Source organism: Pseudoliparis swirei, chromosome 8, assembly GCF_029220125.1.
Source record: "Pseudoliparis swirei isolate HS2019 ecotype Mariana Trench chromosome 8, NWPU_hadal_v1, whole genome shotgun sequence".
In the NCBI taxonomy this organism is placed as follows: Eukaryota; Metazoa; Chordata; class Actinopteri; order Perciformes; family Liparidae; genus Pseudoliparis; species Pseudoliparis swirei.
In genome coordinates, this window is record NC_079395.1 from 1,980,123 (window position 1) to 2,005,138 (window position 25,016).

A 25,016-nucleotide genomic window follows, 5' to 3' on the forward strand; every position below is an offset into this window, starting at 1 on the left:
CCATAACATGCAGAACATTTTACATCTCGGTTGTTTAGCCTGGACTGAAAATATTAAAAACAAAATTCGTAGTTTTAGGGGGGATTATTAGCCAGACTACTTCTTGGCCAGGATGAGTTGCATGATAGTATATATATATATTATATATTCTTTTTTTTATTTTATTTTGTACTTATTATATGTATAAATATATATATATAAATACTATATATATATAATATATTATAATATTTATATTTGTATATATTTATTTATTAATCTTATTATTTTTTGTAACCGGTACTTACAAAAAACTGAATATATATAAATATATATATATATATTATTTTCCACTTTCACCAAGTATATTTTAACCTAATTCGTTAATAAATGCTTCCCCTCACATATATTAAGATATACTGTATTTATTCATATATTCATACCATTGTCTCTACCAAATAAAAGGAAAACTTTTCTTTCAGTGTTGGTTTATATATTGTCTTGGCAACAACATTGATATATGATTATTAAATTAAACACTGCAGTGCTCCATATTAATTCAGCAGCAATGACCATAGTGGACACCGTGAGAATAGCATGATTATCCACAATGTGGCAAACGTGGGGGGAGAAATAATTAAAATGTCAATTTTGAAGACAGGTTTTCTAGATCGAAAGCTTGAGTTTATGTTGTAATGGCAGTGGGAAAAATGAGTTTCAATAGTGACACGTTTTGCATACGTTTGTGAATACTGAAATGTCAACAGAGGACATTTGACTTATAAAACCTGAGAACTTCCAAGATTTGAAAAAGAAAACGTCCTCAAAATTTCACACATGTATGGGTGCCTAAAAACAGTAAAACACAATTTCATGTTGTGGCCATAACATTTAATATAAAAATGTGGAAGCCTAAACCAATATAAATATATATATATAATAAAGAATTAAATAGAAAATATATATGTATATATTTTATTAAAATGTTTTATTCTATAGAAATGTTAAATTAAAATATATATTCTTTTTAAATATATATATTTCTAAAAAATATATATATATTTTTAAATAAAGAAATAAATATAAAATATATATGTATATATTTTATCAAAATGTTGCATTGAATAGAAATGTTATATTATAATACATAAATATATATATTCACCTTTTCTTCAAAATTAACTATCAGGTTTCATAAAATCCACTACAGCATCAAACGGCCGTCTGAAGTCCGATACGAGCGACAAAACAGAAATGGAGATGCGAGTGTTTTCCTCATAATTATTTAATCACACAAACATTTACATCATGCAATCAATCCAAAACTGTGATCTCATGAGCTTCCCGTCTCTCGGCGCTATCGGAGCCCTACGCGTGCCCCAGTTCTCCAGGAATGACCCAGAACCACGCCCCCTGCTGGAGCCTCATAACTGTCGTCTTTGAAGAAGAAGAAAAAAAAGACCAACTATTACACAGTAATAAAAAAAGTGGCTCCACTTTGTTTTTTCAAATTTTAGAATTAGCGGGAGATCCAATCCAGACTATTCTTTGCTGGTTTATTTTGTTGTTGGGACGAACCATTTCTCCCCGTGTCCAGTTCAGAGCCTCGACTGAGCTCGAGAGATTACACCGAGGGAATAACCCGTCTCAGGACGTGATGACGACCGCTTCAACAAAACGATTCCGGGGACACGATGTTGGAAGCTTCGATTATCCTCCAGTCAAACACAGCCGCGTGTGTTCGGAGTGTTTTTATGAGTGCAGGTATTGTGAAGAAGTGCTCTTAAACCCACGGGTGACATCTTAGGAGAAAAGACAAACAACCCAACCCCCCCCCCCCCCCCCCACTAGATCTGTTCCCCAAAGCCAAACATGTAGAAGTGAGAAAGTGTCTTTGTCGTGTAGCTCGGAGAAGCTTTTGGAGTCGCTCTCAAGTCGAGATCCGGGAAAAGTCCGGAAAGAAAAAAAAGAGACTGAAGTCGTCGCTGAGAAAAAAAACACAGAAGAGGACCGAAAGTAAGCGGATCAGACGCCATAGAGGGGGGGGGGGGTACCCTGATCACACCTGACAGTCGACTGATATACAGTGTTTGTTTTTTTACAGTGCACAAGATGCGAGTGCGTTCACATCGGGGTTACCATAGCAACGAGCTCTTTGACGATGACGCCGCAGGGGGGGGGGGGAGACAACGAAATGAAAACTACAAAGTTGTGGCGGGAATTTTTTAAAAACACAAAATAACTAGATCCAGTTAAATGAAACTCCTCCTCCAGGTGATGCCAGGAGACTGTTGCTCTCCTGATTGGCTGATCAGCAGTGAGGGTCCGCCTGACCCGCCCCCCCCCCCGGTCAGACAAGCATCTACACGGAGCTATGGAACAATGAAAGAGACAGAACAGAAACACGCAGCGCTTTCTGCAAACGTACAACCCGAAAAGAAAGGGGTGACGTAGAGCCACAGGTCGGAAACCTAGTAGAAACAACAACGTGGGGGGGGAATAAACCCCCCAAAAAACATGAAAAGAAAAATCATGATACGAGGGATCCAAGAGGAACAACAACAACAAAAAGAACCACAGTCCTGGAGGTGCAGGGGGTGGGGCCTCGGGTAGGGGGGGCGGGGCCTGTGCTTCTCGGTCTCCATGCCTGCAGACTACGTGCACCAATGTGCGGAGATATATTTATATAAACGGCGCCCGTCAAACAGGAAGTGAAGTAATGGCGCCACTACGCAGCACGGGCTACGCTAAAGAGAAGAAAGAACCCCGATCATCCCCTTGCTTCCTTGCTTCCTTGCTTCCTACATTCTTTACCTTACTTCTCATGAAGTCACCAATAACGAGTACAGATTTCATTTTAACTTAATGATAAAAATAAGTGGCCTCTGCGGCGGGTATTTTGTTAAATACATCTACAGTAGGCTGTCGCACGGTGTCTCTCCGTCTCTCTCTCTCTCCATCTCTCTCTCTCTCCGTGTGTGCAGCAGTTAATTTTACATCTGTACAGTCATCTCAAAACAGATTTTTTTTCAGTGATTCTTTTAGTTTTTTCTCCCCTCTTCAGAGGTTCAGATCGGGCCCGTCGGGCCACCGTAGAGCTGTTTTAGGTTGTGTTTTTAATCTTCTTTATTTTGAAGGGGGGGGGGGGGGGGGCGCGGGGTCTCTCGCTCCCTTTACATTCAGCTCCTCGCACAACGATACGAATATTATCTTTCTCTTTGTAAATTAAATGCGTTGTCTTTTCATTTATGTATTAATAATCGTTATTATTATTATTATATCCAGTACGAGAAAAAAGTCGCGATGAGAATTGGGGAGTGAGGGTGGAGCTGTACAGGCCGGGATTATTTATATATATATATATATTTATAATTCAGAAACTCCTCAGTTCGCTGGGATGGGGGGTGGGGGGGGGGGGGTGGTGATTGGCTTCTTCAGTGGCGTCGTCCTTCGATCCCGTTGCTCCTCAGCTGCAGAGAGACGGGGAGAAAGGAGGTCGTCAGTGAAGGTCGTCAGTGAAGGTCACTTCCTGCCACCATCCAGGTGTCAAACTCATTTGAGTTAACGCAAATAAAAGAGGAATACAAAAACATGTTTAGCTTCTGCTGCTGTGCAACAAGCGATATCTGAATATCAACAAATATACATGAAATACAACTGATGGATTTTTCTCAACTTTTCTTTGGGGGGGGGGGGGTCACATATCTTAATTCTAAAAAGTCGTCGGTCAACTCAAAGTTAATCTCTATTATTTTGGTTCTTTCACGAAAAATAATCTCATGGAAACTCTCTGATGTGGGCGGGTCTAACAAATCCACCAATGGCCTCCATCCAGAACCCGACTGGGGACTCTAATGAAGAGGAGAACACGTCCTCCAGAACCGAGAAGATGACGCCACTGCGGTCACAGAACCGCTTCCTTCCTCCCGTCCTTCGCGTCTCTTACTTCTTGCTGCTGCTGCTGCTGCTGCTGGCGGGGGGGGCGGCGACGCCGCCCCCCCTGATGGACACCGCCTGGCTGTTCTGGTAGAAGCCCCCCCCGCTGCGGTTGATGTTGAGGTGGGTGGGCGACGCCACCGGCTGCTGCCCGGGCCGGATCGGCTTGGCTGGAGGAAGAGGAGGAGATTGAGAACTCGGAGCGTGACGCGTCCGTGTCTCACCGTGCGACGGGGAGCTCCCCGGGCCCTCTTACCGATCTGGGCCGAGTGCCCCCTCCGGGCCATGTTTTTGGCCCGGACGGCCTCCTTGATGCGGTCCACCTCCTGCTGGTAGCGCTTGCGGTCGCGGGCGCCGTTCTCCTTGGCCTCCTTCAGCGCCGACTCCAGGGCCTTGACCCGCTCAGCCGTCGCACGCAGACGCTTCTCCAGCTTCGGAAGCTCGCAGCGCAGGTCTGCGTTATCACGTACCAGCTGAGGGGGAGACCAGAACCACGTCAGACCACCAGAACCACGTCAGACCGCCAGAACCACGTCAGACCATTAGAGCCACGTCAGACCGCCAGGGCCACGTCAGACCGCCAGAACCACGTCAGACCGCCAGAACCACGTCAGACCGCCAGGGCCACGTCAGACCGCCAGAGCCACGTCAGACCGCCAGAACCACGTCAGACCGCCAGAACCACGTCAGACCGCCAGGGCCACGTCAGACCGCCAGAACCACGTCAGACCGCCAGAACCACGTCAGACCGCCAGAACCACATCAGACCGCCAGAACCACGTCAGACCGCCAGAACCACATCAGACCGCCAGAACCACATCAGACCGCCAGAACCACGTCAGACCATTAGAGCCACGTCAGACCACCAGAGCCACGTCAGACCGCCAGAACCACGTCAGACCGCCAGAACCACATCAGACCGCCAGAACCACGTCAGACCGCCAGAACCACATCAGACCGCCAGAACCACGTCAGACCATTAGAGCCACGTCAGACCACCAGAGCCACGTCAGACCGCCAGAACCACATCAGACCGCCAGAACCACGTCAGACCATTAGAGCCACATCAGACCGCCAGAACCACATCAGACCATTAGAGCCACGTCAGACCACCAGAACCACGTCAGACCATTAGAGCCACGTCAGACCATTAGAGCCACGTCAGACCGCCAGAGCCACGTCAGACCGCCAGAGCCACGTCAGACCGCCAGAACCACATCAGACCGCCAGAACCACGTCAGACCATTAGAGCCACGTCAGACCGCCAGAACCACGTCAGACCATTAGAGCCACGTCAGACCATTAGAGCCACGTCAGACCGCCAGAACCACGTCAGACCACCAGAGCCACGTCAGACCGCCAGAACCACGTCAGACCGCCAGAACCACGTCAGACCGCCAGGGCCACGTCAGACCATTAGAGCCACGTCAGACCGCCAGAACCACGTCAGACCGCCAGGGCCACGTCAGACCATTAGAGCCACGTCAGACCATTAGAGCCACGTCAGACCGCCAGAACCACGTCAGACCATTAGAGCCACGTCAGACCGCCAGAACCACGTCAGACCGCCAGAACCACGTCAGACCATTAGAGCCACGTCAGACCACCAGAACCACGTCAGACCACCAGAACCACGTCAGACCATTAGAGCCACGTCAGACCACCAGAACCACGTCAGACCATTAGAGCCACGTCAGACCGCCAGAGCCACGTCAGACCACCAGAACCACGTCAGACCACCAGGGCCACGTCAGACCGCCAGAACCACGTCAGACCGCCAGGGCCACGTCAGACCATTAGAGCCACGTCAGACCATTAGAGCCACGTCAGACCGCCAGAACCACGTCAGACCACCAGAACCACGTCAGACCATTAGAGCCACGTCAGACCATTAGAGCCACGTCAGACCACCAGAACCACGGCAGACCATTAGAGCCACGTCAGACCGCCAGAACCACGTCAGACCGCCAGAACCACGTCAGACCACCAGAACCACGTCAGACCATTAGAGCCACGTCAGACCGCCAGAACCACGTCAGACCGCCAGAACCACGTCAGACCATTAGAGCCACGTCAGACCATTAGAGCCACGTCAGACCGCCAGAACCACGTCAGACCATTAGAGCCACGTCAGACCGCCAGAACCACGTCAGACCATTAGAGCCACGTCAGACCATTAGAGCCACGTCAGACCGCCAGAACCACGTCAGACCGCCAGAACCACGTCAGACCATTAGAGCCACGTCAGACCGCCAGAACCACGTCAGACCATTAGAGCCACGTCAGACCACCAGAACCACGTCAGACCATTAGAGCCACGTCAGACCATTAGAGCCACGTCAGACCGCCAGAACCACGTCAGACCATTAGAGCCACGTCAGACCGCCAGAACCACGTCAGACCATTAGAGCCACGTCAGACCGCCAGAACCACGTCAGACCATTAGAGCCACGTCAGACCGCCAGAACCACGTCAGACCGCCAGAACCACGTCAGACCATTAGAGCCACGTCAGACCACCAGAACCACGTCAGACCACCAGAACCACGTCAGACCGCCAGGGCCACGTCGGCCAACAACCAGCATCAGGCACGGATTGAGTAAGAAGGTAGAGATGGGAAGAAGGTAGTAGTAGAAGAAGAAAAAGGAAGTAGTTATAGAAGCTAGTAGAAGAAAGTAGTAGTGATAGAAGGTAGTAGTAGAAGAAGAAGGTAGTAAAAAAAGAAGATAGTCGTAGTAGTAGTAGTAGAAGAACTAGTAGAGGAACAACAAGAAGAAGAACAGGAAGAAGAAGAGGAAGAAGAACAGGAAGAAGAACAGGAAGAAGAAGAACAGGAAGAAGAAGAGGAAGAAGCAGCTCCCACCTGTTTGTGAACCTTGGTGAGCTGCTCCAGATTGTTCTCCAGGAAGGAGATCTTCTGTTTCTGCGCGGCGCTGCCCCCGGTGTCGTCAGAGTCCATCTCGGCGCTCTGCGGACCAAACACAAGCGTCGATGACATCATCGGTCAGACCGACGTCCGTCAACCGGCCAATCGGCATCCAGAGTCCCGGAGGCTCACCTTCTTCACTCTGGTAGCCAAGTCCTGGACGAAGAGCTTCCTCAGGTTGTGCAGCGTCTGCAGCTCCTTGGCCTGGAGGGCAAACAACAGATCCATGAAGAAGAACCAACAGGAAGTGAACGTTCAGAACGCCTCCATGTTGGTGCTCCAGGTGAACCAACAGGAAGTGAACGCCTCCATGTTGGTGCTCCAGGTGAACCAACAGGAAGTGAACGCCTCCATGTTGGTGCTCCAGGTGACAGACATGAACTCACCACCGTCTCCTCCAGGCCCTTCAGGTCCTGTCTGGCCTGCTCCCGCCTGTCCTGCATCACCCTGAACACACACACACACACACACACACAACGGTAAACACCTGAAGACTTGTGTGTCCGTGTGTGTGTGTGTGTCCATGTGTGTGTGTGTGTGTCCATGTGTGTGTCCGTGTGTGTGTGTGTGTGTCTGTGTGTGTGTCTGTGTGTGTGTGTGTGTGTGTGTCTGTGTGTGTGTCTGTGTGTGTGTCTGTGTGTGTGTCTGTGTGTGTGTCTGTGTGTGTGTGTGTGTGTGTGTCTGTGTGTGTGTGTGTGTGTGTGTGTGTGTGTGTGTGTGTGTGTGTGTGTGTGTGTGTGTGTGTGTGTGTGTGTGTGTCTGTGTGTGTGTGTGTGTGTGTGTGTGTGTGTGTGTCTGTGTGTGTCTGTGTGTGTCTGTGTGTGTGTCTGTCTGTGTGTCTGTGTGTGTGTCTGTGTGTGTGTGTCTGTGTGTGTGTGTCCATGTGTGTGTGTGTGTGTGTGTGTGTGTGTGTGTCTGTGTGTGTCCATGTGTGTGTGTGTGTGTCCGTGTGTGTGTGTGTGTATCCGTGTGTGTGTGTCTGTGTCCGTGTGTGTGTCTGTGTGTGTGTGTGTGTGTGTGTGTGTGTGTGTGTGTGTGTGTCTGTGTCTGTGTGTGTGTCTGTCTGTGTGTCTGTGTGTGTGTGTCTTTGTGTGTGTGTCTTTGTGTGTGTGTCTTTGTGTGTGTGTCTGTGTGTCCATGTGTGTGTGTCCGTGTGTGTGTGTGTGTGTGTGTCCATGTGTGTGTGTCCGTGTCTGTGTGTGTGTGTCTGTGTGTGTGTGTCGTACGTCAGCTCGTGCAGCTTGCGGCTCTTCTCCTGGTCGGTGGACTTGAGCTTCTCGTGCTCGGCCCTCAGCCTCTCCTGCTCCAGCATGATCTTCTGGTTCAGGCTGGAAGACGAAGGAGCGCCACGTCAGGGTTAGGGTTCACGTCCCGTTCCCGTCACGGCAATGTCACGGCAAGTCAACTTCACGTCAAGTCAACTTGACGTGAAGTCAGTCAAGTTCTCTGCCCATCATCTCTAGCTCCGCCTCTTAGTCTGGACTCACTCCTGCAGCTCGGTGATGAGCTTCTCCTTGCTGTCCAGCTCGTCTCTCAGGCTGCTGATCTGCTTGTGGTGCGCTTCGCGGTGGGAGTGGATCTGCTTATCCACGGCTTCCTGAACCAGAGACGCGCCACATTGTTCATTTTGCAAAAAACTATGACGGAAAAAAAGCCCAAAAGTTAGACTTTCAGATCCGGGAACTCACCTTGACTTCGTTGGCGGTCTGGATCTCGCTCTCTTTCTCCATCGCGTGGACTTTCTCTGTGAAGACATAAACACCGGATTCATGTTCAGAGGTCAGGAACGCAAAGACGACGGACATTTTATTTACAGCATTATTTCGCTTGTTGATTACGAAATTCTAGTTTTAGACTTTCCTAAACTCGCCAGGCTATAAAACCTCGTGAACTTCTTTAACACGACTCAAGTCTTCCCAGTGTGATCGAATGAGGAGGTCTAACGGGGTATTACACTTTCATTCTAAAGCTCCTCTTTGAATTAATTGCCTCCGATAGCACACGAATGCCCTGGAAGTGGGCGTGTCCCTGAACACACACACACACACACGCACCCACACACATACACACACACGCACCCACACGCACCCTGAGCGCTGAGCTTCACAAACTCCTCGTTCAGAGAGTCCACGTTCTCCTCCAGCTGACGCTTCTTCTGCTCCACGTTCTGCAGGTACTCCGTCAGGGACCGGATTTTAGCCTCGTGCTGGAGAGAAGAAACGGACGTTAACGAGGTTCCACACAAACACACACACACACACACAGTCAGACACACACACACACACACAGTCAGTTACCTGGGAGATGCGCAGCTGGCAGGCGGCCAGCTCCTTCTCGTTCTCCTCCATCTTCTGGTTGCTCTCCGCCTGCGTTCCCTCCAGCTGCTTGCAGCGCTTGGCCATCGTCTTCACCTCAGACTTCATCTTGCTGATGTAGAGCCGCGCCACGGTGAACTCCTCGTCGATCATGCCGCTGCCCTCGTGTTGCTGGGGAGACGGTCAAACGGAGTCAACATCCAGACACCCCCCCCCCCTCGAAATCGACGAGGCCGGGGGTAGCTTCGGTAGCCGATGCCGTTGCCGCGGTAACCGCGCGAGGAGTACCTTGATGTCGTTGCTGCCCACGGCGATGCCGATCTCCACGAGGTCTTTGAGCAGAGACGACATCATCTCGGTCACGCGCTTCTTCTGGTGGTTGGACATCTCCTTCAGCTTCTGGAGCTCGGAGTCCAGAGACGACAGGATGGACTGCAGGGGGAGGGGGGGGGGAGAGAAAGAGATAGCGAGAGAGAGAGAGAGAGGGGGACAGAGAGAGAGAGGGACAGAGAGAGAGACAGACAGGGGGGAAGAGAGAGACAGACAGGGGAGAGAGAGAGGGACAGAGAGAGAGAGAGAGACAGAGAGAGAGACAGACAGGGGGGAAGAGAGAGGGGGGGAGAGAGAGGGACAGAGAGAGAGAGACAGAAGGGGGGAGAGAGAGAAGGACGGGGAGAGAGAAACAGAGCGACCGAAGGAGAGAGAGACATCATTCTCTGTCCCATTTTGCTCTTCCATCGTTCTCCAAAGGATGACATCATAACCCTGTGAGGTGAGCTCCTCCCCTCATCGTGTTCCTCTCTCCTCAGGAGAACTCATTCCTCCGACTCACCGACTTGTGGCTGAGCTCGTCGCTGATGGCCTCGTACTCCTTGGTCTTGTCCTCCACCTCCTGGCTCTTCTGGTCGTAGTTGACGGCGAGCTCCTCCAGCGCCTGCAGCACCTCCTTCACCTCGTCCTTGGAGGCCTCGTTCTCCGCCTGCAGGCGGTTCAGCTCCGCCTGGAGGTTCTCGTGGTCGCGGCGGGACGACGCCAGCAGCTGCGAGCGGGTGAGGAAGAGGAGTTACGGCGCAGGCATTTAAGAATGAGAAATGTATAAAACGTCGGCGGAAACGAAGACTTCAGGTGAGTCGAGTAACTTCATGAAGCATTTGTTGAGCATTAAATCTACGAGGAAGTCACATCAGATTAGGCACTTCTTATAATAATATTATGAGGAATGTTGGGAATGCCGTTACAGATTAAATAACATATCGGTGCGGTCTTCATTAATAAAACTAAATACAAGACGTTTCCAGCTCTGGAGTTTTAAATAGTAAAAAGCTTCATTCATAATTTCTGACATTTTAATCCTAAATGAAAGTTTCTATTAATTCAGTTTGAACCCAGATATTCTGCAGAGTTGCAGAAAGTGTGATCCAAACATGTCCAATAACTGAAGAGCACCGTTAAGTATTCATGTAAAAAAAATATATATATATAAATAAATAAATAAAATATATATATATATATAAAATACGTCTACAAATATATATATATACACACATTTAAAAATATATATATAAATAAAATATATCTTTAATTAATTATATATATATCTCTATATTTCTTTTAAGATGTTGGTCCCCAGATGTAATATTTCCCAAAGCTTTTTTGTTGGTGTCCAAAAAGGTTATTTGCTTCTCTAAATGAAAGAATCCTCCATTTAAATGTCCATAAAGCAGCTGTAGGTGCACCTGTGCTGCGTGATGTGTAAATGAGGCCCGAGAGCGTCTCACTGTGCACCTGCTGGACCTGCTGGACCTGCTGGACTCACCTCATCCTGGTCCAGCATCTGCTGCTTCAGCTTCTCAGCCAGCTGGCTCTGCTGGTTGATCTCCTCGTCCTGTGAGGCCACAGAGACACGTTGGTCCAGGACCACAGACCATAATGAACATCATAATAAAGAACAGCGACAACGTTGTATTTACATTTTCCTCGTGGAAATATTTGAATATGTGAAAAACAGTGACTGCTGAACCCGTGATAAACCCAACAAATATTATTATAATAATGGATAGAACAGTGTTCATACACATGTTGACTAATGGATTTCAAGGGCTTTTCAGCAAATTTCCATAATAATAAATTCCATTTAGAAGGCACTCTTCATCCAAGGACCTCAGAGTGCCTCATAGCCAGGACATAGTTAAAAAAATAAACACATTTCCATAACCAAACATTATGTGAAATCTTAAATGAATTTCATTAAAAGAATAAATATGTATATACATTTTTATTATTTTAATCAAACTGAGTAAATGAACATATTAATAAAACAAATGTCCACGACTTTTCCCGATATTTTGTAAATAAGAATTTTCTTCCATGACTTTTCCAGGCCTGTAAATAACCATTTCAAACATCCAGGACTTTTCCAGGTTGTATTTATTTATTTTATTTAGATTGAATACTTTTGTTAATCACTCTTACTTTAATTCATTGATTTTTTGCATCTAATCTTAAATTATTTTTTTTAGCCTCAAGCACTTCTAAAAGGGTCATTTTCATATTCCATGAGCCATTTCAAATTTCCAGGACTTTATTTATTTAGATTGAATACACTTCTTAATCACTCTTACTCTAATTTATTAATTTTTTGCAGCATATCCAATCTTTTTTAAATAATTTGTTTAGCCTCAAGCACTTCTAAAGGGTCATTTTCATATTCCACGAGGAGATCCCACGTCTCCACCCCCTCCTACCTGCTGCCCTCGGGCTCACCTTGTCGTCCAGCTGCTTGTAGAGTTTGGCCAGCTCCACCTCACACTTGTCCTTCTCCACGTCGGTGAGGCGGACGCCCGGCACGCTGGGCGTGGACGCCTGCTTCTCGTTGATGATGTTGTCCAGCGCCTGCACCTCGGCCTTCGCCTTCTCCTTGTCGAACTGCTCGGCCGCCGGCACGCTTTCCCCTGAGGAGGGAGGGAGCGCGGTGAGCGAGAGAGAAACGAGCGCTTTATATCACGCTTCAGGCGCCCGGGACGCCGAGCGCTCACCGTTCCTCCAGCGGTTGAGCTCGTTCTCCAGCCAGGTGACGGTGTTCCTCAGGGTCTTGTTCTTCTCCTTCTCACGCTCGTACTTCTGCTTCCACTGCTCCGCCGTCAGCTCCACGTTCACCGTGACCGTGTTCTTGATGGTCTTTGCTCTGGGAAAACAACATGGTGACCAATGAACAGGTTCATCCACATGACCAATGAACAGGTTCATCCTCATGACCAATGAACAGGTTCATCCACATGACCAATGAACAGGTTCATCCTCATGACCAATGAACAGGTTCATCCTCATGACCAATGAACAGGTTCATCCTCATGACCAATGAACAGGTTCATCCTCATGACCAATGAACAGGTTCATCCTCATGACCAATGAACAGGTTCATCCTCATGACCAATGAACAGGTTCATCCACATGACCAATGAACAGGTTCATCCTCATGACCAATGAACAGGTTCATCCTCATGACCAATGAACAGGTTCATCCACATGACCAATGAACAGGTTCATCCTCATGACCAATGAACAGGTTCATCCACATGACCAATGAACAGGTTCATCCTCATGACCAATGAACAGGTTCATCCTCATGACCAATGAACAGGTTCATCCTCATGACCAATGAACAGGTTCATCCTCATGACCAATGAACAGGTTCATCCACATGACCAATGAACAGGTTCATCCTCATGACCAATGAACAGGTTCATCCTCATGACCAATGAACAGGTTCATCCTCATGACCAATGAACAGGTTCATCCTCATGACCAATGAACAGGTTCATCCTCATGACCAATGAACAGGTTCATCCACATGACCAATGAACAGGTTCATCCTCATGACCAATGAACAGGTTCATCCACATGACCAATGAACAGGTTCATCCTCATGACCAATGAACAGGTTCATCCACAGGACCAATGAACAGGTTCATCCTCATGACCAATGAACAGGTTCATCCTCATGACCAATGAACAGGTTCATCCACATGACCAATGGGTTTCCAGGACTTTAAACCATGGCCGTAGGAACCCTGTGAACATGACATTTCGTTGCCCCGGCGACGCACCTTTGTCCGAACATGAGGGTGGATTTGGTTTCGCACTCGTTGTAGGAGGACGGCGAGCAGCAGATGATGATGGTGGTCCGACAGTTACCACCCAGCGAGTCCTGCAGGATGCGGGTCATCTTGCTGTCCCTGTAGGGGATGTAGGACTGGTGGTGCACAACAAAAACAACAACAACCGCGGGAACTTTTAATGAATGCAAATTCAACGCGGCTCAGAGACGTCGAGCGGGACGCAGCAGACCCCCATGGAGAGTTATAGCTTTCAAGAAGTGGATTTACAGTCAGCTTTAGCATCAGGACATGGGGGGGGGGGGGGATAAATACACGAGCATCAGAAATACACGAGGGCAAAGGGCAAAACTTCCCCTAAGAAATATAATTTAGCCCCCGTAATTACGATAATTTAGAAGCGTTTTATTTGTGTTCTTTGTTTTGTCTTATCTGTAGTGTCTGTACTAGGTAGGCTCATTAAAAAAAAATGTATATATATATATAAATTAATTAATAAATATAATATTTTTCTTAAAAATAAGAAAAAAAAGTTAGAATTGTTAATAGTTGATTAGAAAAATGTAGCGATGAATAGCCAAAACAAAAATACAATTTAATATGATTTTCCGATTTATGTTTTCTGTGTTTTTTTCTTAGAAAACACTTCTATAGATCTATAGACTACTACCTAATAGTCTTATTACTGCCTAATAGTCTTATTGTTGACATTTGTAGGACAATTTCTCATATCCTGTGAACCTAAATAAGTATATTTATTATTTTTGAACAAAGGTTAAATGTTATTTCAAGTTTAAAAAAGTGCCCGTAATTTATTTTTAAATTCCCCTGGATTTCACTGTGGGGAAAAAATGTCCCCCAAAAGAATCTGTAACTGCGAGGTTACAGTCGCCATGACATTAACGAGCCTAGAAGGCGGATGAATGCTCAGTGTTGATGCAAACAGCTGAGCTGAAGCAGTCTGCGGTGATTCCCTGAGGAGTGAGACATCCCTGCACTATAGCAACATTAATATATCTGAGCCCCCCCCCACCCCCCCACCCCCTCACCCGCAGGTTGCTTACAAACCAATTGTTGATTAAAGTGAAATCACACGGAAGCAGAAAGACAAACATTGCTCGGGGGGGAAGTTCTTATCTGCTCAAGTTATTGCTGCGACACAAAGGGCCGTAGATGACGGAGGAAAGCACTTCCACAGAAACGCCACTAATTAAACACACTGCGGTGGCTCCAGGCCGCGACACGGCACACTCCCCATCTGGATGGCTGTAACATCACTCCAGGTTATAATAAATATACGTGTTGCTCTGAGAAGGCGAGAACAAAAACTATTACGATCTGAAGTGAAGATTAAAGCTCAACTGGCGAGACATAAAACCTCAATTAGGAGCCGTTTGCCCCCTAAAAACAGAAAGCTCTCCTCTGAGGACACCGTGTGTAAACATCATCGTGTCGTTCAGATTTACTTTATAACCACACACACACTCACACACACACACACACACACACACACACACACACAGGCACCACTACATCCACAGCATTGGGTTAATACATGCAAATCATATCAGAATAAACAACACTAGGTAGAGGTACTGACCGTCCCTTGTAAAGTATATATATTCGGTTTACACCTCTGTGTATGCTTCCAATTATAAAATGCTTTCCAATTTGGATGACTTGAAGTGTACAGACTGAAAAAAACGTCACACGGCAAGTATATATATATAAATAAATAAATAAAATGTTCTATATATACATAAATATATATATATTTTCTCATTATAAATATATATAAATATATTTTCTATATATAAATAAATAAAAATATAAATGTATTTACACATACACATATATATATACATTAATAAATATATATAAAAATAGACTAACCGTCTCGTCTTCAATTCCATTAAACAAATTAATGTTTAGTTTAACTGAAGTTAATTGCAATCAAATATAACAATCACCAAGTCGTTGTAGTTATGAGATCATAATCATAAGAACTGGGTAATAAAAAACAGAAAGCTCTCCTCTGAGGAAGCCTTTAGTAAATATCGTGTCGTTCAGATTAACTTGATAACCCCCCCCCCACACACACACACACACCATTACATCCACAGCATGGTGTTAACACATGCAAATCATATCAGAATAATCAATACTGGGTGGAGGTACTGACCGTCCCTTCGGCCAGAGCGGAGATGACGTTTCCCAAAGACGACAGAGACTTGTTGATGTTCTTGGCTTCATCCAGCAAAGCGCCCTCTGCCCCCGTTTTACTGACCTGGAAACCACGGACACAAAAGCCCTCACTGTTCAGACACCGTGGGACATTAATGCATTCGCCAACGTTGAGCACTCATCCAGCGATTTCTCCGTCAGGTGGCCCCGCCCCCCACCCGGTACCTTTTCGCTGCCGGCCAGATCCACCAGGTAGAGCTTCCCGCTGAGCTTGTGCTCCGTCTGAGTGTTCTCCTGTTTGACGTTGATGAGGAAGATGCTGTGACTCCTGGAGCTGTGCTCGTTCATGTCTAAGCGAGAAAGAGGAGACGGTTAGACCAGAGGAGGACATTCACAGATTTTATTAGGGGGCAATTTCTGGCCCCACTGAGTGAAATCCAGGGGGCATCTAATAAAGAAATTGGGGGCACTTTTTGAACCTTGTGAAATAGCATTTCAACTTTGTTCAAACTTAATAAATATACTTATTTAGGCTTACAGTATATGAGCAATCATCATAAAAATGGCAATAATAAGACTATTAGGCAATAATAAGACCATTAGGCAATAATAAGACTATTAGGCAGTAGTCTACGGATTCAAAGTGTTGCCTTTGATTATTTTAACAAAAAACAAACCGAAAACATAAATTAGACGATCATATTCAATTTGATTCTTTTTAATTTGTTGTTATTTATTGTTATTAGATTTTTTTTTACAACTGTTAACAATTTATAACTTATTTCTTTGCTTTTTTATAATACAAAATTATATTTATTGATTTTTTGTGTGCGTGCCCACTTAGTATAGGACAGGACACACAACAAAGAACACAAAACAAACGCTATTAAATTATCAGAATTATTAGAGGACATTCTGGGGGCATCTTTTGCCTCTTCTCGTGACATCAGGGGCAACATTATATTTCTTAGGGGCAGTTTTTCCCTTTGCCCTCCTGTATTTCTGACGCTGGGTTAGACCCATGTGGTTAATAAAGAAAAGCAAAAGATTGAACAACAGTCGGCGACTTCGTGACAGAACAGTCATCTTACTTGTGACGGCGACGTGCCGGTTCGATTTGCCCTCATCGATGGTGTCCATGACCTCGTCCGGGCTGCAGACAAACCTCTCAGTGCAGCCCTGAGGGGAAGCAGAGGGAGGGGCTCGGTCGACGGCCTTCAGCAACAGCGTTGACTAGAACATGTGACGGGAAGTCTCACCTTGACGTACGGGACCCGGTTCTTGTCTTCGTGCACCGACAAATTGGTCTTCGACACTGAAGATGAGGAAAATGTTGACTTTTAGAGAGACTTGTAAAGTATATATGTTCGGTTTACACCTCTGTGTATGCTTCCAATTATAAAATGCTTTCCAATTTGGATGACTTGAAGTGTACAGACTAAAAAAACCTTCACACGGCAGGCTTATTTATATATATATATATATCCATATACTTAAATAAATATATAATAATAAATCTATATATATTAATAAATATAGAAAAATAGGACGACTGTCTTCAATTCCATTTAACAAATCATTTTTTTTGTTTTACTGAAGTTCATTGCAATCATATATATATATACACACACACTATATACAAATAAATATATATATTTTCTATTTATACATATAAATAAATATATATATAGATGTAAATACAAATATTTTCTATCCATAAATGAATAAAAATAAATATATATGTATATACATACATACATATAAATATATATATTAATAAATATAGAACGACTGTCTTGTCTTCAATTTCATTAAACAAATACATTTTTCGTTTAACTGAAGTTAATTGCAATCAAATATAACACCAAGTCGTTGTGTTTATGAGATCCCCGCGAGGCGCGGCGAGGGCTGCGGTGTTCGCCGCACGATCAACACTCACCATCCAAGAGATCCCGGATCTTGTCTAAGTAAATTTCAAAATACGAAACCTGTGGACAGAGAAAGAAGCGCGTTATTTAAGAATCCACCTGCGAGATCAGACACCGGCTCGATGATAAAAACATCGGCATTAAAACACGAGGTTTTTAACAAAAAAATACTAAAACGAGGCAGAGAGGAATGAGTCAACGGCATTTTAAAAACGGCGTGAGAACGTTTTGTATTTTCTGAAGAGCAGACATACTAGTCATTAAATCAAGTCATCTCCATTTTTAATTGTCCTTCTTCCCTACACAACAAGTACGCGTCAGCATTATTGTATCGCACAAGTAAACAAACAGTCAGCAAAAAACATAAAAACAGGACAATGTCACTTGTTGAAAATGCTTCGTCATCGCAAACTGCAAAAAGAATCTCGTTGCCCATCGCCACCACTCACTTTGATATGAAACTCCAAGTTCTCATCCATGGAATAGATGTAGTTGAAGATGTCTTGAACTATCCTGGGGATGATGCCCATCCCATCCGTGTCATGGAGATTCCCCTGCAGACAAATTAAAGATGTACATTTTTAGAAACGTAAAGTTTCTTTATAAAATGTTCTCATGAGGTCCTGAGGAGGCATCCTGACCTCCATGGTGTGTGTTTTGCCGGATGACGTCTGCCCGTAGGCAAATATTGTCCCATTGTATCCGTCCAGAACATCTGCGAGACAGAGGGTTATAAATATATATACAGGACTGTCTCAGAAAATTAGAATATTGTGATGAAGTTCTTTATTTTCTGCAATGCAATTAAAAAAACAAAAATGTCATGCATTATGGATTCATTACAAATCAACTGAAATATTGCAAGCCTTTTATTCTGATTTATTGCTGATTATGGCTTACAGCTTAAGAAAACTCAAATATCCTATCTCTAAATATTAGAATATCATGAAAAAGTATACTAGTAGGGTATTAAACAAATCACTTGAATTGTCTAATTAACTCGAAACACCTGCAAGGGTTTCCTGAGCCTTGACAAACACTCAGCTGTTATAAATCTTTTTTTTTACTTGGTCTGAGGAAATATTAAAATGTTATGAGATAGGATTTTAGAGTTTTCTTAAGCTGTAAGCCATAATCAGCAATATTAAAAGAATAAAAGGCTTGCAATATTTCAGTTGATTTGTAATGAATCCAGAATGCATGACATTTTTGTTTTTTTAATTGCATTACAGAAAATAAAGAACTTCATCACAATATTCTAATTTTCTGAGACAGTCCTGTATATTTAAAGGGTGTATTCTGTGTAAACACTCATAAAATCAAAAGTGAGAGCTCACCTTTTACGATTTTCTGGGCGCAGGCGTTGTAGACTTGTTCCTGTGTCGTATTCGACTGGAACACTTTGTCGTACATGTACGGTTTGCTCTGAAGAAGAAGAAGAAGAAGACCGGTTATAGTCCCACAACAGAAGCATCATCGTGTTATTAAAATCAATAATATGTGACTGACACAAAAACTCATGTTTCAACATTTGCTTGTTGACGTTTCAATTTGCACCCCGTCTCATAAACCCCATAATTTCCATGACCTTTCCATGACCTTAAACCACATTTCCATGACCTTTCCGTGACCTTTCCAGGAATTTAAACCACATTTCCATGACCAAACTGAAATCTGAAAGGAACATGTGATGATAACAAATGTCTGTGACTTTTCCAAAACTTTTACGATTTAAGTTTCTTCCAGGACTTTTCCAGGCCTGTAAAAATGACCATTTTAAAACTCCAGGACTTCCCCAGGTTCTCCATGAGCGTCCGAAGTGCGGCCCGACACAGCAGCGTCTCATCCGGGGACAACGTGTTGGAGAAACCCATGAGCGCCCCGTCACGTCTGTGGGGACAACGTGCCGGGCTAAGCCAATCAGGAGAGAGCGGCACAGTGAGAGGTCGTCCCGAAGCAGCCGCCTGGTTCGGATCGTACGATGCGTGACGTTTCTAGTTGGATGAGAACCAAATGAGCCAATAGAGCACGTTTTCCTTTTCACAGCCGTGCTTCCCGGTACGCAGCTGGAGGAGGAGGAGCAGCAGGAGGCGCAGCAGGAGGAGCAGCAGGAGTCAACGCCGCTGCTGCGCTCATCGGTCATGTGCTCTCAATGCACGAGGAGACATTCTACTCATCGCTCTAATCCTTCACACAAATCCACCATCGCACTAAACATGCCGTCAAGAGATGTGACAACTACGGGAGCATGGCCGGATCTTTTATGTGATAAGAAAGCCTCAAACGGAAGGAGAAGGACGCGTGATGAATAATTCACCTGCCGCACCTCGCCCTGCGCCGGCAAAACAAAATCCTCGCCTCACGATTTTTTAGGGGGGAATTTTTACCCCCATTGACTGAAACTCAGGGGCATTAAAAAAGAGAATCGGGGCACTTTATGAACCTTTTGAAATAACATTTAACCTTTATAAAAATAATAAATATATATTATTTAGGCAATTGTCATAAAAATGCCAATAATTCAAAATTCAAAGTGTTTTCTTCGATTTTTTTGGGGAAAAAAAAAAAAAATTCATATTCAATTGTATTCATATTTCTTTGTGGTTATTTATTGATATTACATTGTTTAAACAACTATTAACAATTACAACTTATTTATATTTATTTGTTATAATATTTTTGTGTACAATACAGATTGGACGGACAAAACAAAGAACAAAAAACTTAATTATTATTAAAAATATTAATTATTAGAGCACATTATGGGGGCATTTTTTGCCCCTCTCCTTATGTTTCTTCGGGTCAGTTTCCCGGGCGTGCCGCTCCTGGCGCCAAAGCGGCAGCACCAAAGGCTGCAGCGGCGAGCGGCTTTTGTTCGGCGTCTTTAGAAGGCGTCCCCGCTGCCGCCGAGGCCACGCCCTCGATTGTGTCCGAGACGGATACAAATGCGAGTGACTCAGTCGCCCTGGATAAGAGGGTCTGAAAAAAACCAAAAAGTACATTGCCACGATGATTGCCCCCCCACCCTGCAGAGATTGCCCAGTGCCTTCCTCTGATTGGTGGAACAGCCGGTCACCAGGAAACACCGCGGGGGGGTTCCCCCAAGAGGCCTCAGACGCTGCTGGACTTTAAGGGGAGACACACCACTTTTTAGTTTAATTTATTTTCAATACCTTTTTTTTATTATTTATTATTTATTGTTATGTATATGTTTTTTATGGGTTTTTTTGTTTCCTTATTTATAGTCTTTAAATTGCTCGATTAATGCAAGTGGATATAATTAATAATAATAATAATTTAGACTTGTATAGCGCTTTTCTGGTACACAAAGACGCTTCGACTTCGGGTGTCTTGAGAAGCACTATAAAAAAATAAATGATTATTGTTATTATTATTTTCACAGGGGACAAGAGACAAACGGAACAAAACAAAAAGAAAAGAGACAAAACAAACAGACGTATGGAACAATGAGGAAGGAAAGCAGACTGGAGGAGCTGTGGGGGTCGTATCGGGGTCAGGGGTCAGCAGGGGAAAGAGTTGGAAGAGGTGTGTTTTGAGGGCTTGCTTAAATATTGGTGTGTGTGTGTGTGTGTGTGTGTGTGTGTGTGTGTGTGTGTGAGAGAGAGTTGAAGGTCAGAGAAGGTGGGATAGTAAGAATAAGCTTCTCCATCATTATCCGTCACTACAAGCGTCTCACAGCCAGTTGTTGACGTTGGGTTTTGGTTCTTACACATGTTGACCGATGGATTTCCAGGACTTTAAAACAAATGTCCATGACCAAACTGAAATCTCGGTATAAACATAAAAAATGTAGTACATTGTGCGTATTGAGAGCGTACGCCGGATTATATTTTAAGCGTCTTTCTTTAAAAAACATAATAATTATTTCAACCTCGGTGTAAATGATGTGATTATAACACATTTCCAAAACTTTTATGATGTAATTTTTTTCCATGACTTTTCCAGGTTTTCCATGACCGTACAAACCCCGTTTATAATTTTCTTTTCTGATTGTGTATCAAACTGCCTTATTGTATATTTGTTTTGGGAAGGGGGGGGGGGGGCTGTAATGTGTATCACCATGTGGCCGTGTGATATGTTATCCTTTCACTCGTTATTTGTGAGGTCCATTGTACTTTAAGTCTTGTTTTTTAATTTCTACAAATAAAGTAGACACGCCAGTCGAGCCCAGACGGCTTCAGGCTGCAACCCGTGCGTCCGTCACAATGTGACGCTCCGCCCTCTGAGCGGGCCGGGTCCCGTCCAGCTCGCCCGCTATGAGCTGAAGACCTCGAAATAGTGTCAGCAGAAGTGTTGAAGGAGGCGGCGCCGCACCAGAGAGCGCCGCGCCGCCTCGTCGTGCTCCCACCGCGACCGCCCAGAGGACGCCATTCAGAACCGCTCGGTCCAAACCTGCCACTCCGTCAAGGACATTCAGGATCAGTTTCTATTGCCTGGTGAAGTCTTTTAAAGACACGTAAAGACAAAGTTCACACTGGAAGAGAGATAATGTCTGACGGGAGGACGAATGTTTAACCACGATTAACGAGTCACAACGAGACGCCGTTGGCTTTCGCATGTTGGGCACAGGGTTCTCACGCATGTTGACCGGCGGAGTTCCAGGACTTTAAACCAAATGTCCATGAAAACTGAAATCTCGGCACAAACATGAACAATTTAGAAAATGTAGCGTATTGAGAGCCTACGCCGGCTCATATTTTGAGCGTCTTTCTTTAAAAAACACATTAATTATTTAAAACTCGGCTTAAATGATCATGTGATAACACATTTTCGTGACTTTTCCAAAACTTTTGTGATTTAAGTTTCTTCCATGACTTTTCCAGGCCTGGAAACGACCATTTGAAAACTCCATGACTTGTCCAGGTTTTCCACGACCGTAGGAACCCTGATGCGCGGCTCGGGTTGCCGGCCGCCGTTTCCGCCGTTGTTGCGCTCCCGATGTCGTCGAGTCGTGCGGTAGACGTGAGCCTGTTCACGCCGTAGAGCCGAGGCACGAACGGCGTCGAGTAAACCGTCGATTCAAAAACATCGGCTACTTCGTACGTCCGTGATGCGCGATTTGAAAATTCACCGCAGGAGGAATTCTTTGTTGATTCAGTCAAATGGAGGCAGCATGGCACTAGATACGGGCACCTCCTTCCTTCCTTCCTTCCTTCCTTCCTCCCTCCTTCCTTCCTTCCTTCCTTCCTTCGTTTATTCCTTCCTTCTTCGTTTCTTTCTTTGTTTGTTTGTTTATTCCTCCTTCCTTCCTTCTTTCCTTCATTTCTTTCTTTCTTTATACTGCTGAGCGGCCCTCGCCTCCGGTCACGCCACTTAACTCTTCACTTAAAGACAAGTAACTCTTCACTTTAAATACACTCGTCACTTTAAACTGGTTAAAGTTATGAACTCGCCCGTCTGTGCACTTTATCTTATATTCATATTCTTATTTCTCGCACAGTTTTGACTGTCGTTGATTGTTGTTGATGTTATTGTCTATCGTCCCACCGCCCGCCGTGACACATTCCTTGCATGTGAACACATAAATGGCAATAAAAGCTTCTGATTCTGCTCTTTCTCTCTCTTCCATCCAGAAATCACCCTTTTTATTTCATTTGTTTCCGTACATGATGTTTTTCCAGGTCACCCATGTTGTTTTATAGCCATTTCCTCACGTGTTTGTCATACTGTGTCGTATCTGTGTCGTTGTGTGTCCGGGTCATCATTGTCAATGAGAATTGGTCCTTAATTGATTTTATATATTAACTATAACGTGTCCAGTCACTTAAGGACAGCAGAAAGAGAAGAAAAAATACAACCGAGCTGCATATAAATTGACATTTCCACTGCCAATGACATCATTATGACATGATCAGTCAAGGAAGCTTATTCACTATGTCATACTCAATATATATATATAAATATATATATATATATATATTGATACCAACTGGTCGGCTACGTTAGCTTTAATTAGGCAACAGTATTAAACCACCAAGGCCGGCTAATCTGTCTCCGACCAGCTGGCCTCGCCCGCCCGCTAGCTTCGATCAAAACCTGTCTTAACGTCAACATGATCAATAACTCAATCGTGTACATATGCTTATCGATTAATGTCGAGGTAATGCGAGTGTACATATTGTTTAGGGGTGTCTTTGTTGAGTGACAGCTCGCTAGCCGTGACAGGGCAACAGGAGGACACGGAGAGAAAGACCAACAAAGTGACATTTCTATACGCCAAGAAACAAGTCAAGTGGCGCTTGGAAATGTCGACTTCCAGGACGTGGAGCGCGAGTGAGGGTCGTCTTCGTGTTGGTGTGTTCAGGGCCAGCGGGTCAGTGAGCTCACGAGCTACCAGACAGTCAAAGATGGCGGCCCGCCGGGGGCCATGCAGCGGGCTCCGTGGACGCGGGTCCGGGCTGAAGAGCCTCGGCACCAAACGACTCACCGCGATGATGACGTCGTCCTCCCCCTGGAACTTGGGGATGTATCTGTCGCCTCGGACCACCTCGGAGCTGTTCAGGGGCCTGAAGCGGCACACCACCTTGATGGTGCACTCCGCCGGGTCGGCCATCTTCCGCGGATCGCGAATGGAAATTCACCGATAGGAAAAAATAAAAAAAAGTGTGTATCCTGAATCTTTGGTGGTGGTGGGGAGGGGGAGGGGGGAGGGGGAGCACCTCGGGTCCCGGTCTAAGGTGCTGGGACGGGCGGTAATCTGTCCGGCACGCGACGCGAATCCTTGTTTTTCTTTCCCTCTCCGACCTCAGGACGCCATGTTGCCGGTGGATCCGCGGCCGCCTCGCCCCTCCTGCCGCTGTGGATGTGGATCACGATGACGTCACCCCGGCGCTCCCCTCCTCGCGCTGTCCGGCTGTTGTAAAAAGAAAACATTGACCACATAAGTAAATAACATTTTATTCAGAATATATAGGACGGTACACAAATAGAGCAATGACAAAATAACAATTGTTATTTCACACGAGAGACAAATATTACAAAACATGTATTGCTTTTTTATTTTATTTTTTAAATTCTATTTTATTTATAATATTCATATATAGAGAGATAAATAAAACGTCCTCGCTCTGTCCGGCTGTTGTAACAAAAAAATATTGACCACATGACGGTACACAAATAGAGAAATGACAAAATAACAATTGTTATTTCACACGAAACACAAATATTACAAAACATGTATCGTTTTTTTTATTATTATTTTTTTAGAATATTTTATTTCTAATATTCATGTATAGAGAGAGATAAATGAAACACTTTTTTGTAGCATCATTTGAATATTTTATTTATAATATTCATATTTAGAGAGAGATAAATATTTAGAAAAGCGCTTTAGAAGTCCGAATTATTATTATTATATAAATGAAAGGCATTTTTTTCGTTATTGCAGTACTGTTTATGTTATTGCAGTTCTCAACAATCAACCAGTGTATTTTCTAAAATACCACATCTTAATACATTGTTGTGGGGCCTGAGCTTGTTCACCTCTCCACTATATTATTTAGCTTTTTATGTTTTTCTCATGTTGCAAAATGGGACTGCAAATTGCATTTTGTTTCACAACCCTGTGTTGTACAATGACAACAAAAATAAACCTTGTAATCTTGAATAAAAA

General features: G+C 44.7%; 1 protein-coding gene across 1 annotated transcript; it reads right to left on the reverse strand.

The window, feature by feature from the left end:
* Nucleotides 1-1,246: 1,246 nt before the first annotated feature.
* LOC130198195 (kinesin-1 heavy chain) lies at nucleotides 1,247-25,016 on the reverse strand. Its single transcript, XM_056421335.1, has 26 exons — nucleotides 23,832-25,016; nucleotides 18,721-18,808; nucleotides 18,025-18,098; nucleotides 17,833-17,937; nucleotides 17,395-17,443; nucleotides 16,715-16,770; nucleotides 16,547-16,634; nucleotides 15,681-15,805; nucleotides 15,454-15,558; nucleotides 13,263-13,408; nucleotides 12,192-12,340; nucleotides 11,920-12,107; nucleotides 10,973-11,041; nucleotides 9,989-10,195; nucleotides 9,445-9,588; nucleotides 9,139-9,327; nucleotides 8,930-9,047; nucleotides 8,530-8,585; nucleotides 8,329-8,438; nucleotides 8,068-8,169; nucleotides 7,228-7,288; nucleotides 6,974-7,045; nucleotides 6,779-6,883; nucleotides 4,172-4,388; nucleotides 3,926-4,085; nucleotides 1,247-3,449 (listed from the first exon to the last, which is right to left on the reverse strand). The coding sequence occupies exons 1-26, from the start codon at nucleotides 23,955-23,957 to the stop codon at nucleotides 3,446-3,448; spliced, it is 2,913 nt and encodes a 970-aa protein (XP_056277310.1). The 5' UTR covers nucleotides 23,958-25,016; the 3' UTR covers nucleotides 1,247-3,445.

Coding starts and splice junctions, on each gene's coding strand:
- LOC130198195 (XM_056421335.1), bottom strand. CDS start 23,957: ATGGCCGACCCGGCGGAGTGCACCATCAAGGTGGTGTGCCGCTTCAGG. Junction 13,409..15,453: donor CCGCTCTGGCCGAAGGGACG/GTCAGTACCTCC, acceptor GTGCACCACCAG/TCCTACATCCCCTACAGGGA. Junction 10,196..10,972: donor AGATGCTGGACCAGGATGAG/GTGAGTCCAGCA, acceptor ACCCGCTCGCAG/CTGCTGGCGTCGTCCCGCCG.